The 15,699-nt window shown below is 36.7% G+C and overlaps 2 protein-coding genes across 3 annotated transcripts in view; one reads left to right on the top strand and one right to left on the bottom strand.

The window, feature by feature from the left end:
• The window catches only part of brf1b (BRF1 RNA polymerase III transcription initiation factor subunit b), a 60,197-nt gene extending 49,624 nt beyond the window's left edge, over positions 1–10,573 (bottom strand). Inside the window, exons 1-4 of one of the 2 annotated variants that reach the window (XM_056763971.1) lie at positions 10,379–10,573; positions 9,607–9,807; positions 4,381–4,461; positions 1,909–2,082 (exon numbers count right to left, since the gene is read on the bottom strand). In XM_056763971.1, the coding sequence (XP_056619949.1) occupies positions 1,909–2,082; positions 4,381–4,461; positions 9,607–9,787 (436 nt within the window). In that variant the 5' untranslated portion in view covers positions 9,788–9,807; positions 10,379–10,573. Of the gene's footprint in view, positions 1–1,908; positions 2,083–4,380; positions 4,462–9,606; positions 9,808–10,378 lie in introns of those variants that run through there. The other variant, XM_056763972.1, reaches the window with a different exon arrangement.
• Positions 10,574–10,865: 292 nt separating this feature from the next.
• xrcc3 (X-ray repair complementing defective repair in Chinese hamster cells 3) lies at positions 10,866–13,616 on the top strand. The gene is made up of 7 exons (XM_056764638.1): positions 10,866–11,215; positions 11,296–11,433; positions 11,516–11,728; positions 11,840–11,994; positions 12,075–12,287; positions 12,436–12,482; positions 13,085–13,616. Exons 1-7 carry the CDS (start codon positions 11,161–11,163, stop codon positions 13,326–13,328), a joined length of 1,065 nt encoding a protein of 354 aa, XP_056620616.1. The 5' UTR covers positions 10,866–11,160; the 3' UTR covers positions 13,329–13,616.
• The last annotated feature ends 2,083 nt before the right edge of the window (positions 13,617–15,699 follow it).

Genomic DNA, 15,699 nt, shown 5'->3' with positions numbered 1-15,699 from the left:
AGTCAACAAACTATCCACATATAATATGAGAACAGAATTATGACAGGTTGGGAAAAAACAACTCTGAACGATAATTTCTATTATTAAAGGGATAGTTTACCCCCTGGCCAAAAAATCACCCTGATGTTGATCTCCTTATGTACATAACTCCTTATGTAGTACATAATATAAGATATATTAAGAAATTTCTCTAAGATTGTTTCTGAGAATCCCTTTTATTGTCAAGTCAAACTTTAAAAAAACGTTAAGTATTTTTGTGCCCATACTATGGCAATCAATTGTGGCAAATGTTGTATCAACAATCTTAAAAATATCTTCCTTTATGTTCTGCCAAAGAAAGAAAGTCATGCAGGTTTAGAATGACACAAGGGTAGTTAAATAAAAAAATAATCTTCTGATGCACTATCCATTTATCTACTGTATCAGAATTATACTTTATTTTTAGAGCTCCATAGTTGCGTTGAAAATGTGCATTCACTGGGAACAGTAACTTGCTTTGAATTTCTTAGTATAAACACAGCAATCACACTATTTAACATTATAAAATAGTAGAGTCTGGAATTTGATATTTTAACAATACGTATTAAATTTGAATAAGTACCTACCAATCAACCAACCAACCGTTAAAACAGGACGTTTTATATAGTATGAATGGGAATAGTATGTTTACAGTACATTTCAGACTGCGTCAACCATGTTTTATTGTAATTGTCTTTGACCTATGACATATTAATAACAACCTATACCTCTAATTCAAAGAATTTAAATGATTGCCAGTTCATTCAATGACTCAAAATGTGACTTCCTAAAGCAGTGGTTCTCAAACTTTTTTGTTGTATGCCCCCTTTGTGTAGGGCGCATCACTTTGCGCCCCCACCCCAAATAAAGACTTATTATCTTAAACTCATAAATTTGGATGAAACCAATAACATATTTGAAACCAATAACATATTCTGTAATACAATGCTGAAACATCAGTGTTTGGGTTGGTGGGCTTATTTTTCTGATGTTTGATTGCATAGGATTTATGATAAATTTCTATATTCACGGATCCCCCTGGTTCCATCTTGGGGCCCCCAGTTAGAGTACCACTGTCCTAAAGTGCTTTACATGATTGACTTTGGGAAACGTCCTTGGAAAATCCTTAAGGTGCAGTAAAACTTTTCCTCTTCCTCTGTGACACAATATTGTAACACACTTGTTTACACATCCTGACCAGTTTTTCACATCCTTCACATCCAATCTGTCTTTTCCTAAGGAAACATGGATAATGAGTGCAAGCATGGATAATGAGATACTCTAAAACCAGTGTGAATTTCTATGTTGACCTAGGTCAGAATGGTGATGGTGAAGCTGGTTGACCAGCATAATCTTACAGTCAAAAGGGTACATTTGCTGGAGATTGGTCTATCGAGCAGTTACTTTAGATTAAAAATAATGTTTTTAGGAGAAGAACATATCATAAGCAACATTTTAATATTTTAAATGTAGATGCGTATCACATTCGACTGATTAAAATAATAATTATGTTAGAAAACAATGTAAATGTGTTAAGTATAATATTAAGTCTAGATTGCAAGGTTGGAAATAAGTGATACTATTGTTTCTAAACTCTTTAGGTCTTCATAGGGCAAATTTTAAATGTCTTTCTGTCTTTTGCCCTGACTCCTGAGAAGTGAAAATATTACAAACCTCTGAATTGATATTTGGAAATAATAACATGAATATTTTTCAGTCATTGTCTCTTTTGTTGCGCTAATTCCTGCACCTGTATCGCCCATAACTGTAGTTAACTTGTTGTTACTGTAGGCTGGACATGCACACCTTTCTATAATTTGTATGTGGATTACATTTTACAAAGAGTCTCGCCCAGGTTTCACACCCCAGGGATCATAGTGGAAAGGATACGTGGCGTTCCCTCTGTCCTGCAGACCAGGTAGAGACAGGCGGCAATGACGTGTGTCATTTTGCGGCCTCGTGTCAGGTGCTTGCTCACCACCATCTTGAAGAAATTAAAGGCCGTGTCCAAGCAGTGTTGGTTTAGCTGCAGCTGGCAGCCAAGATTGTGTATCTGTCGTTTCCCTAGAGATGGGACACACACATGTATCAGATCGACACATGCACTCACACACACAGCGAGTCATGACTTCACAAGCAGGTGTTTGGTTTTCCAGTAGCAGTGATGTCATGAGAACTGTGCAAAGCCAGGCGAGTTTTCATGGGCCTGGAAATAAAACTGGGTGGAAAAACAGCTGTTTTATGCCCCGTGCGAGGCCATCTGCAATCTTTCCTTTGCTTTTCTGTAACTGTCGCTTGTGGGCTTGGTCCCTTTAGCTCTTAAAACAGGCCAAGTTGTAATTCATTGGACACAGAATAAATCAGTCTGCGCTGAAATCCCATGACAGGCCTGGATGTGTTTAACATATTAAAATCTACATCTAAAACCACAGTCCAGTAGGCTATCTGGAACATTTTAGTGTTTATTTAACACATCATTTAGCAATAGACCTTGTCCACCCAGACAGCACGAGTCTCCCCATATTATAAACAAATGGCAACAGACATACAGTATGTCATAGAGTTAATGAGTTTGACATGTTCCAATCATCAATCATGCATGAAACTGCGCATGCAGAAGTGTTTAAATATAATAAGTGCTTTCATCGATCTGTTCTCCAGATTTGTGTAGTTATGTTAAAGAGAATAGCAGATGCACAGATCATCTGCCAGAAGTGATCTACTGTGTAAAGTTTATTCCACAGGTAATCAAAAAATTCTGTTTTCTTGCACTATTGTTGATTCAAAACTGTATTTATTTCATTCATGGAGTATAAAAAGCTCTCTTCTATACAATGAAAGCCAATTTGGACTGGACCGTCAAGATCACGAAAGTTTGACTTGCAAACTAATAATCGAGTCATGTGAAAGTTTTGTGTGAGGGATTAAAACCTAAGTCATTTTAATGAATAATACAAATATAGGACATTTGAGTTTCAAAAGACAAAATGTTGAGTAAATAATGACAGATTTTGAATTTTTGGGTGCCCTATCCCTTCATGATAATCACAGCACCACAGATAATAAAGTGGATATCAGACCTTCTGCCCCCTCAGATGTGGTGCTTATGAAGCAGCAATGTCAAGTGCTGTGTTGTTCAGGCAAGACCAAAAATAACTCTGAAAGCTTTTAAGAGGGTAATCCCTCTATTCTGGACTCACTGTGTGCTTACCCTAGCCTCTCTCTCCTTTACGTTCTCCAGGCCTGTTTAATCCCAAAGCATTTTCACACTACACATAGCGTTGGATTAGCAGCATGGACTTCAGTGACCTTCTGCATGACAGATTCATTGCATAACTGCTGCAAACACTGCAGCAACACTGTTTGTGAAGCAAATTTACAGTAGACCATTGCAAAAAAAATTGTACTCTTAAAGGAATAATTTGCTTCAAAATGAAAACTCTTCATGTATTTAACCTAATGGCTCAAAATTTATATTTTTTCAGAGAAACACAAAAGGAGATATTTTGAGAAATGCATCAGTTGTTTTGTGTCCATACAATGTTAGTCGATGGGGCCAATGTTGTTTGGTTAACAATGTTCTTCAAAATATTGTATTTTGTGTTCAGCAGAAGACAGAAAGTCATACATTTTTTAAACAACAAGAGGGTGAGTAAATGATTTACGATTCTGATAATAAGATATAAGATATTTTCATTCTTCAGCGCTGAATCTTGTTTATACAGCCTATGGCCATGACTCTTTGTACATTGTATTATTTCATTCTGTTCTTCACTTCACAAACAAAGACATCAGGATAAGGAGTAATTTCCTTAACAAAAAGCAAATGTTGATAGATTTTCCTTTATTTAATCGTATTCAGAATAAAAGTTTGTGTTTACATAATATATGTGTGTGTACTGTGCATATTAATTTTGTATTTATAAAACCAAAAACATACATATATATATATAATATATATATAGGAAAAAATGATATGTGTTTATTTATATTTACCATAATTGAAATTATAAATAAACATAAATACATTTTTACATTTTACATTATTCTTAATATGTATTTATACATGCAAAATTACTGTGCACAGTACACAGACATAAATTATGTAAACAAACTTTTATGCTGGATGCGATTTATTACGATTAATCGTTTGACAAGCCTATTTATTTATTTAGTGAATTATTCTGTGAAGTACAGTATAATTACAGTTAATTGTAATTGGAGCTTGGGACAACTGGTTCAGAAGTCATGAACACATTTCAAATTTGTTATACATAAATGTTATAATAATAAATGTTATGTAATTAACTGTATCAAAATTGATCTACAGCATCAATTCTGAATAATGCAAGATGTCCCTACCATTCTGGAGTGTTTGAGCCCGTGATTCTTTCCCCAAACTTGTGTGAAACCCAGTGCTCAGGACAGGAGCTTTAGAAGTACCTAAAAATCACACAAAAGAGGCAAATTGTTGTAAATAGAATGTTGAAACACACAACATGTTGTAAATAGAAACATAGTTAAAATTACTATTTGGTATACAGTTCATTAGCCTCTGTGGCACTTTTACTCATAGTGCTCTGCAAACACATTATAATTAAGCTTGACAAGCAATAAACAAATAAAATACTTTAATGTTTTCAATGGCAGTTTCAAGTAACAGAATCAAGCGCCCCCCAGTGGCAGTCTGCGCAAATGGCAACTTCAAACATTGCATTGCTACTACAGTGACCCCTACCGGACACAAAGGCCTATTGCATTCTCCACACATCTGTTCCTGTAGCAACCAAAAGACACTGATTGACACACCTGACACTAATAACTGGACTAACAAAGATACAAATAAAGCACAAATGTATTTGGCTTTGCTTCTCCGCAGAATTTTTCTCAATAATATTTCGTTCTATCAGGTAGTTTTGACCATATAGCTTTTATTTTAGAAAAGTTAACTAGGTAAATTTAAATCAAGTTATACATGGAAAATACAAAACATGTGATCGCAGAGTTGAGAACTCGTACTATATTCCACAGGCTTATGTTCATCTGCTTTCAAATGTGTGGGGGGGATGGAAATGATGTTGCAACTGATCAAAAAGGTGTGATGGTAGTACTGAACGCACCAACGTTCAGGCAAAAAGCTTGATTTTGTAAATTGTCTCCGTTAAACAAAAGCCTGTCATGTGTTTAGATACCATTGAGACAGTGTGTCGTGACCGTTATTTTTGGGTGTCTGTTTATGTCGGCTGTGCTGGCCATGTTCCAAGATTTGAGACTATAGGTATGTCAGTATGGCTTGACGTGATCCTGTCCCATAAACCATAACATTTGTTCAAATTCTCATATCAGTTCATGTTTCTTGAGTTCAAAACACTGTGCGTATCATTATCTATGTATTAAACAACTTTGATGGTCGTGTTACTCTGAGGGCTTCCTATTTCTCCTGCCTCAATAAACCCAGGTAAGACATTTCTCGTTGTTGCTTAGAAATACTATAAATACTGCATTTATGAATTCATAAACTGAAATATCTGTGATCTGGCTTTTCTTTCTTGTAAAATGTTTTCTATCTTCTTTTGTGTTCTGCAGAAACAAGAACGCCATGCAGGTTTAAAATATCAAGAGGGAGAGTAAATGATGACGAATGTTCATTTTGGGTTGAACTATTCTATTAACCAGTTATATTTTAGTTAGATATTTAGTTTGAATGAAGGCATTGATGTGAAGGTCATTTGGATGGCAGTGATTTTCCGGCAGAAATGGGCTCTAGTGATGCTCGACACATCTGCTGCTTGTACAATAGGTAACACATTTAAATATGGCTGATATTACAGGATTGCTTGCGTATGGTTTGGCTGATTTTATATTATTTGTATACATACATTTTTTTTTTTTACACAATTTAAGACACAAACACAAAAGATATTTTGACTAGGTCTCAGTGGTTTTGTGTCCATACAATGGAAGTCAATGGGGGTTCAATGTTGTTTGGTTATCATCAACATTCTTCAAAATAAAATCTTCTGTGTTCTTAAGTAGAAAGAAAGTCATACAGAGTAAGTGATGGAAGAATAAAATTTTTGTGCAAACAATTCCTTTAATGTGATCTCACTCTTGTAATCTTGAAAATCTATTAACAGTGAAATTTCTTAAAAAATACCCGCATGTGCATTTCACAGACATACAGTATTTCCATTGGCTGACCTGCTGTTTTTCTTTACCATCCATTTACCAGGCCCTAGCACTGCTTACTGGGGAGAGAGCTTACACTGGAGAACCCCTAAACTCATAAACCCGCTGGTGCAGGACCGTTCTGGGTTTATAAGCAAGAATATTGAGCTAGGTGTGGAGGCCCAGCTCTTGGATGAAGCCACCTGGAGTGCCATGGGTTATAGACTGGTAGAAGATGGGAATGTGTTGTATGCATCAGTTCATTTGAGGCACCAGGAGGCTACAGAGGGGTATGTATTAAACTACTAATGTCTCATATTTAGATAATTTTTCGCTTGTTGCAGAGCTTTGTGGAAAATAACACGTATGAAGAAAGTTACATGGTTTTCCTGTTCAATCAACATATTTTCTCCCACATGTTTGCGGATGGTACTGAAATAGAGACCAGTCATAGCCAGCAACGGGTTTTGGAGACGCAACTTTTCTCGTTTCTCGGATGCCTTTCACTATAGAAAGTATAATTTTTTTTTACATCCAGTTACTCGATACATTTAAGATCCCAACATTTTGATCATTTATTCTGACGTTCATTTTTGCTTACAGAAACATTGACTCGCAAAGAAGTGTTCACTGTTTATCTGGGTTATTTTGCTCCAGATGTGAAGCTCATTGGATTCAAGCTCAATGAAAACTATTTGGAAGTGAAAGATGCCATTAAGCAGCATTACAAAACTACCCTACATTAACAGGACCCATGGCATCATCATCAAAGTCCATTTTGAAGATCAAGCTGTAGACTGAGTGATGAGATGTTCTTAAGCTTATCCTGCCTACAATATTGAATGAGATGGAAACTGTATAATTGGCAGCCAATGTTCTGTATTATATATTCTCTATTTTTTTTTTAAATGTTTTAATTTTTCTGTCTGTGTGGGACAACAAACTCTCATGACTGACTTACCCAGACTGAGAGGCAACATACTGAAAAACGACAGCCACTGTTTGAGGTTTGAGGCCCCGCTCTTCACATCAGGATACGTTTATGAGGCAATATATATGTCATGATTTCTTACTTCAAAAATAGTCTCTGATTAAAACAATGTCTTGGACAAGTTTAAGATAGCCTTTTTTTAACTAGTAAGAAAAAAAAATCACACAAAAAATAAGCTTCAGTTGTTCACTCTGACTTCTGTTAAAGAAATAGTTCACACAAAAATGAAAATTGTCATAATTTACTCTCCAATAAGTTGTTAGACTCTTGTGTATATTTAGAATAATGTTTGAAACAACAAACGTTCTGGGGCACTATTGACGTCCATAGTGAGAACAACTTCTAGTCAAGGGTGACTCAGAACCTTTCGTTTTTTTCACATTCTTTAAAATATCTTCCTTTGTGTGAAGCAGATCAAATGATTGTAAACAGTTTTGAAACCACTAGATTGTGAGTAAATGCTGACAGAATTTTTTTTTGTGTGAACTGTCTCATTGTTTCTTCTATGTAAAATGCTAAGTTGCGTATGGATGTGTAGGTGGGTGATGCCTACATTACATATGAAAACGAGATTGTTTCAGAACGAGTGGCCATAACTGACCAGGGACCTGCCGTTACACGAGAATCAAAATTCAGCTATTTGTCTTTATCATTGGTAAACCGTAAACAATGCCTTTCGGTATTGCGACAAATTAGCCTGGCTTTCAGTTTCTCAAATACATGACATTGAAATTAAACAAAGCTGTTAAAAATGTACATCTTTGCTTTTTTCTATAAATGTTGCAGACTCACTGTGAGATGCTTTTATAAACTGAAATCCGTTTTTACAACAAGGCTTTTTGAGGAAACTGGCTTTGGCACCAAATTTACACACACTACAGGTATAGTTAAGGATATACAGATGTCTTCTATATCCAATGATATCTTTCATTTCTTTTATTAGTGGATCTTTCTTTGATTGGAAGGACCACAAGAAAACTTTATCAAGCCTCTGTTTAAGCCTAACCCGTGGCCAGACATGCCCAGCAGAAGCTGTGATGTAACGGATAAGCAGAACACACAACTTTTGCAGAGAGGAGATCCCCAGGCTACTTATTACTCAGCAAATCAAGGCAGAAAGAGAGCAACACTGTTACCATGGGAACCATATTTCAAATTGGCACACACGTGTTTCACAACCCCAGAAATCTGGTCCATAGACTGCGAAAAATACTTTTATGAAGGGTTGTTTAAAACTACTAATCTCTTTTTGATGTCCAACAATAATCTTCTCCTGAGAAATGGAGTGGATCTCAGGAGAATTTAGTGATGATATTCTGGGCAATGATTTATACAAGACTACAATAAATGCACAGAGCATCACGGATGTCTTTCCTGATTTCTTAGTTGCCCATACCACAGTCTTCAATTATCAGTCATCAAGCAGACTACCATCTAAATAGCAATAAAGCGAGTGACCGACTTGACTTAAAACAATACATGGACCGTTACACTGCTAACAGCAGTTTTCAACGTTCCCTGGATATTTTGTTCACATTCAACATCCATCATGAGCCATTTGAAAGCCATGAAATCAGTAGTGAGCCATTTAAAGAGAGTGAAGTTGTAAATGGACTTCAAGTGCATCATGCAGGAAAGCATAACAACTACAACTTTATGTATGAAGACACGGACTACAGTGCAAAGAAATTATCTAAGATTTTACAAAGGCAAGAAGAAAACAAAGATCGTGACTTTCTTCGGTTTAAAAATAACCTGTCGTATTAAAATCATCTAAAACCTGAGACAGACTTTCTTCGAAGGTGGAGGCACAAGCTGTTATGGTCCATGATGGAATCCTAAGAGGTATTTATTCCCCTATTTCATATTTAAACAAGTTATCTAACGGAACAATAAGAAAGTATTTACAGTTCATTCTGTTCTATATGTTCCTTCCCTACAGGATGACCATGGAAGCTTTAAAAATATTACTGTTAATAAAATTGTGTTTAACAGATTGTGTACTTTACTTCTCTTTTTTTGACTGCTTTTTTAGACTGGCTTAATAAAATATATTTTTCTGGAATGCTCACAATATATTTTAGCCCTATGAATGCATATAATCGCTGTACAGATATGTGGTCTTCGTAAACACAATTGTTTACAAGTACATAGCACTACATATTATCTGTATATTGAGAGGAGAGTGTAAATGAGTAAAACTAAAGTAAAGTATGTAAAGCTTGTCTGAGTTCCATGGTAATCTTTATGGGAAAAATCAGTTATATGTGTGCTTAATGTTTTGTAATCTGCACTTTTTCTATACTGTCTATTCAAAGATGTATTTGTAAAGCTTATCAATGTGTTTGTTCTGAATTGTGTATAGGATTATAATATCACCTGTATACCTAAAAAACTAGGTCCCACCAAGTTAAGTGAACAGCTCTTACCATCTGCCGACACAAACTGTCCGACAGCTGAAGACACCCCTCCGCTATTTTCCACAAACTGGACTTCGGATACAATGATGTTATCCTCCAGAACCGAGCCACAGGCCGTGCAGACAGCACTCCCTCGAGCTGGGTCAGTGTCAATGTCTGATCCACCACAGTTTTTACACTGACGACTCATTCTGGTAGGAGGATTCAGACCTGATGAGCATACAACATAGACTGCATTATTGGACAAGAATCAGACAACATTTGTAAACGAGCATTTATTATTTAAACACTGCACAAAACTCTAACAATAATTGCCTGGTTGTAAACTCAAACTACGTCTAATGTGAGATTTGAACACGGGTCGCTTGCTTCCCACACACAGCATGTAATACCGCTCTGCTACGCAGTATCACGGAAGTGCTAAATTCGCTATAGCCATATTGCAAGCTTGTTCATCGGCGTTTTGTATATTATTATAGCTCCAGATTACAATTGAATCGATTTCCTAGTCGTGTTGAATTTATATGTATGCTTATAGTATCCAAAAAAGCCTGGCTAGACTAATGCGTTCATATGGTTTTGATATGTAACGTTACACAGATGCTACTAAATGAAAAGCTAGCTTGAATAAACCTGCATGATATAAGTTACAAATAAACCTTACACTTCTTAACCCATCTGTGTGTATTGTTTAGCTTGTTCATTATTTTATGCTCAGACGCGTAACGTTATAAATGTAATTTAAGATATTTAGAATAACCTTTAATGGCAAACCACTCACCAGTCAAAGGAAGTAACGTTAAAGACTTGAATTAAGATAAAACACTTTACAGCAGTATCCTCCAATCCAATTGATTGTTTTTTTAATGTTTAAAATTGCAAGCAAAAATCCTCGATGAGCAACATATTGTATAAGATACGTTATTGTAAAATATATCATTCGATTCAACACTATATTGTTTTGACTACAACTAGAAGACTTTGCCGCGATTGGCGCAACATCACGGGTTGTTTCAAAACGTTCAATATAGGGGTGTCCAAAATGCCACACTGCAAATTTTAGACATTATTAACAATAGGTAAGGCCAATTTGTGCTTTTGATTATATTAGACATAGTCATAATAAACAGTCTCTTATAATAATAATAATAATAATCATCATATTTAATCAATTTAGTAAGACGTTTAAAAAATTCACCCCCTCTATTGATATATACTGTGGCAGCCGCGGAAACTCAGTCTTAGCGCGAGGATATGAAGGAAGCGAATGTGTTGATTATTGCACTATTGCTTTCTTTCTCCTATTCATTTGTTAAAAATATTTATCATTCGTTTTATCTGTAAATTAATAATTTTTTTGTCGTTAATCAATAGTCACAAATAGATTTGTCTATGGATCTGAATTAAGACTTTGATTTTGACAGCGTTTATGACATTTGACCAGGAAGCAGATGCTGCATGGTACAAAACGTGTGCAGATAGTTTTTGTGGGTTAATATATTTAACTTTATTAGACAATGTTACAGTGTTTAGGGCTTTTTAAATGGAGCTCTGCGAGAGGTGATGGATTGGGAACATCTTGACCTGAATCCAAGGATTATTGCTGGTGTTAAAAAAGGTTGACATGAAATCCTTATACATGCTCGAGTTAAAATCGCCCTTTGATATGTTTTTGTTTAAGTTTGCCCTATTGTTTAGCAAATTGTAGATCCGCAAAGGACATCCTCTGTGTTTCGGGTCCAGATCTGCAGAGATTGACGCATTTGTCAAAGTCTGACGTTCAGCGATTACACTGTGCCGTTGCAGCTGCTGTCCGCAATTCCACCCCTGTTACAGGTGGGCTTCGTTTTTACAACTTCCTTAAAAAAATACAAATATAAAAACTAAACACAATAATAATAATGATTTTCTTTCCCAGCTTTACAGTTGATCAAGGGGGAATGTCCTGCTTTAGAGGCCGGATACAGGCTTTCTTTAGCCTGTCCCGTTCTGGACAGACTGATGCGTGGTGGTCTGCCCTTGCGAGGAATAACAGAGCTGGCAGGCGAAAGTGCTGCTGGGAAAACTCAGTTTGGTTTGCAGCTTTGCTTGTCTGTCCAGTATCCACGAGAAAACGGAGGGCTGAGTTCAGGTAATGTGAACATTTGTAATGTTTCATATTGTTAGGAAAACTTCATGAGTTAAATTACAGTTGTCAGCATATTATTCTGTAATATAACTATTTTATATGGCATGTTGACAGGAGCGGTCTATATTTGCACTGAGGATTCCTTTCCTATCAAACGACTACGGCAACTGATTACCCAGCAGCCTCGGCTTAGACCGGATCTGCCATCATCTCTGATCAACAGCATACGCTTTAGTGACAACATCTACATTGAGCACACAGCAGACTTGGTGAGACCTGTGACCATTCCTCTTATTAAAACTTAAAACGCCATAAAGGATGTAATGTTGGTTAATATCTACATTTACAGGAGTCTCTGCAGGCATGTGTGTCTCAGCGAGTGCCTGTGCTGCTGAAGAGAGGTCTGGTCAGGCTTGTTGTGGTGGACTCAGTGGCTGCTCTCTTCCGTAGTGAGTTTCAAGCAGATGAGGCTATAAAGCGGTCTCGCCACCTGCTGACTTTTTCGAATGCCCTCCACCGCTTGAGTCATTGCTATGGCGCACCTGTACTGTGTGTCAACCAGGTCAGATGGATGCGACATATTAAACTCCGACAGTATCTCTTTATTATATGGCTTGAGCTAACATAATAGATTTTTATCATTTGTATTTAGAAAACAAACTAGGAAATGTGTAGCTTAAGGTATTCTGAACGCTGTTTCTCTGTGACAGGTCACAGATGTTGTGGATGGCCCAAATCCTGGAAGGTGTGATTATGGGTCAGTGTGCTTCTTTTAGTTTTGGACACAACTAACAGATATATACAACCATAAAACAACACCGGACAAATGCGTTTAAACCATATGCAAGGAGTTCCCATCAATTTTGGGCTTTTATTGGCCCCTTTCTCATTATTTGGTCCATATCATCAATTTCAAAAACACAAATAAAAAAATCTAAAGAAATTCTAATAAAATTAATATGTGGGCACCATGGATTTTTCCAACACGACTCTAATTAGACACATGTCTTCCGATCAAAATGTTTTAAGATAATAAAACCCAGTGTCAAGCCTAATCTTTTGAACAGTAGTGTAAGTATATAGTATATGAAGTTATTTCTATTTAACATTACATTTGTTTTATTGGATTTTGTTTATAAAAGTAATTTATTTGTTTTTATTCAAAATAAAAATGCTGAAATGTAATAAATAAAGGAGATTAGACAATCTATTTTAGTTTCCTGTGCTACAGTATATGCAAGGCCATCTATGATTCTATAAGCTGAACTGTATAAACACACAACCAAACAGATATTGCCATTGATATTTTATGTTATGAAGAACACAAATATGTCTTTAAATGTCTGTTATCATACACAGGCTGGTGGAGAGTAAGGTGCTACCAGCATTGGGCATTGCATGGGCCAACCAGGTTATGGTGAGACTCATGCTCAGGAGACTGGAGGGCTGCGTTGAGTCAGAGGAACGAAGCAGTGCTGTTCGAAAACTAGAGGTAGTGTTTGCGCCACACCTCCCTCGAGCAGACTGCCTGTGTGGGGTTTGGGAAGAAGGAGTCCGAGGGATTCCTGATGATGGCTTGACACTACAACAACAGAGCTGTTAGTAATGAATCATTGGCGGAACTAAATGGAGCTGATGATGAGACAACGTTTACCAGAAATATGGGCGTCAACTGTTGCTAATGGACATGTTTGTTAATGGAGATTTAATGGTTTTGTTCGACAAGACTTTGTAAAGAATCGCTAGATTTTTTTAGCATTATAAACATAAGTTGTTATAACTTGCGTTAAGTGCAGAGGATTTTGTAAAATATTATCAATCATTTTATATTCACAATTTTTTAAAGTTTTTATTATGCTCTTTATACACAGAATAAACCATTTTCATTTGCTTTGTTGTTACTGTTCGTATATCAGAAAAAAAGAACACTATTGCCACCTCACTGCTGTTTTGAAGAGTGCTGTATTCTTTTGCAAATTTATAAAACATGAAACATATTTTTTTATTGTCAATACATAAATTGAAAAATCTCTAAATACCATCTTCTCTTTGTTTATACTTTTGTACAAGACTTTTTTTGGATACATAGTGTGGTTTGAGTGTACTGATGTGCTGGAACCCCAATGTGTGGCATAAAGGGTTAGTTTCAGTTTTGTACAGAAGAATAAAGTGAAAATGGCACACATATGATAAAACTTCTCTATTTTACTGATGGTGATGCTTTAAACACAATTCTCACCAGCAGAGGGTGTCGACATCCAACAGAACTCTGGATGTGCTTGTCACACTTTGTATTTGGACCCTCCTAACAGATTTAATTCACAATCTGTCCCATCACAAAAGTGATGAGAGGCATGTAAGATGTCACATCACTGTGCACATTAGTTTGTTTTATTCTGTGAGTTTGACTAAGATGTCCGTGAAATATACACAGGTTTAAGGTCCAAAAAAGAACCTATCCACATGAAAATACAAGCAGGCAAAAATTCCTGGTGTTGAATTAATCCCTACGTGTTTGAGTAGGACTTTAATCCTGTGAAGCTACTTAACTCACACTAACAATTCAAGTACACTTATTAGTGAGGGTCTAACTGGTCACTTTATCAACTTAGGTGTTGGCACACATACAAGAAAAATGATATACTGTACGCACCCAAATGCTGCGGGCAACATCGCTCCCATTTAACTTGTCCCGTCGCCATGGCAACGATCACATGGGTTATGTGTCCCAGTTTGACCACCCCCCACCCTCACCAAGAGAAGCACCATCTCTATCTATCCATCCATTACAATCTCAGCTCAACCCCCCACTACTCCTGCAACACACACATTCTGCTTCTTCCCCTCAGCTGTTTACCGCTGTGCTGATGAAAACCTTGTTACGTAACAGCCCCGGTCTAAGCACTACACAGACAGGCTTTCAGAATACATGCACAACCGCCCACATTCTGCCACCATCTTCAAAACCACCCTCTGGCTCTAAGAGGTCCTTATATTTCTGTATGCGCACATCAAGCGGTCTCAACCTTGACTCTGATTTGTCAGGCGGGAGTCTGTTAGTATGCAGCCCACGTCTATTCGTCTCAGCCAGAGAAACGGAGAGAGCAAGGCAAAGACTGCAGGCTTATCCATTAAGCTCTCTCTCACACACACACAGCCAACTTGGGAATGAGAAGGAAGATAAAAATGGATTGCTGTGTTAAGACCTGATGAAAAATGTAGAGCGTGTGTATTTAAAAAATAGGACCCAAAAATGACCTTAGATCGAAAATAGGACCCAAAAAGCATCATTCTTCTCCAAACTATTAGCTGTGTATGGATTTTGCATGTCTGCTGCCTTTCACACCTCACAGCCGTGTGGCTATTGTGATACAATATTCAAGCCAACACTATATAAGTTACAATATATGATATAAATATACAAACATGATGTGAGATGTGATGTCATCTATAGAGCCTTTCCTCTCATTGGAAGGCCACCTCTTAAATTCTTGGAGCCCATTTGTGCAACAACAACAAAATCACAGAATGGCACATTTATGATGAATATGAAATATGAATGGCTATAAAAAGGCAGCCTTTGGTTGGTTGCTAAGACAACCAGAAGTAGTCCCGCCCCATTGGTCCTCAGCTGTGTTGCCAGTTCTCTCTCAAGGGGGTCTTAACTCCATCCGCCATGGAATGTGAAACATCCAGCTCATATATCATACCGCCTATGTATTTTTGTGAAAATATGAATATAATTGAAGCGATTCAATTAAAAAGTGATTATTGATAATGCACACTTAACGTTAAGGTGCACGTTATGGAAGCAAACGCACTTGTGCATTAGGAAAAAACAATAAACAAAACAATTTATGGTTTATAAAGAAATAGATCGAATGATTGCCTTACATACATCGAAATAAAAATAATCTGTAAGCAAATGTAAACATACAAGGAAAGAGAGGTGAATGTGAGAATGACATCATCTG

The sequence above is a fragment of the Triplophysa dalaica genome, chromosome 13 (assembly GCF_015846415.1).
Source record: "Triplophysa dalaica isolate WHDGS20190420 chromosome 13, ASM1584641v1, whole genome shotgun sequence".
Lineage (NCBI taxonomy): Eukaryota > Metazoa > Chordata > Actinopteri > Cypriniformes > Nemacheilidae > Triplophysa > Triplophysa dalaica.
The sequence above is the reverse complement of the archived record's forward strand: the minus strand, read 5'-3'. Positions and strand labels throughout refer to the sequence as shown.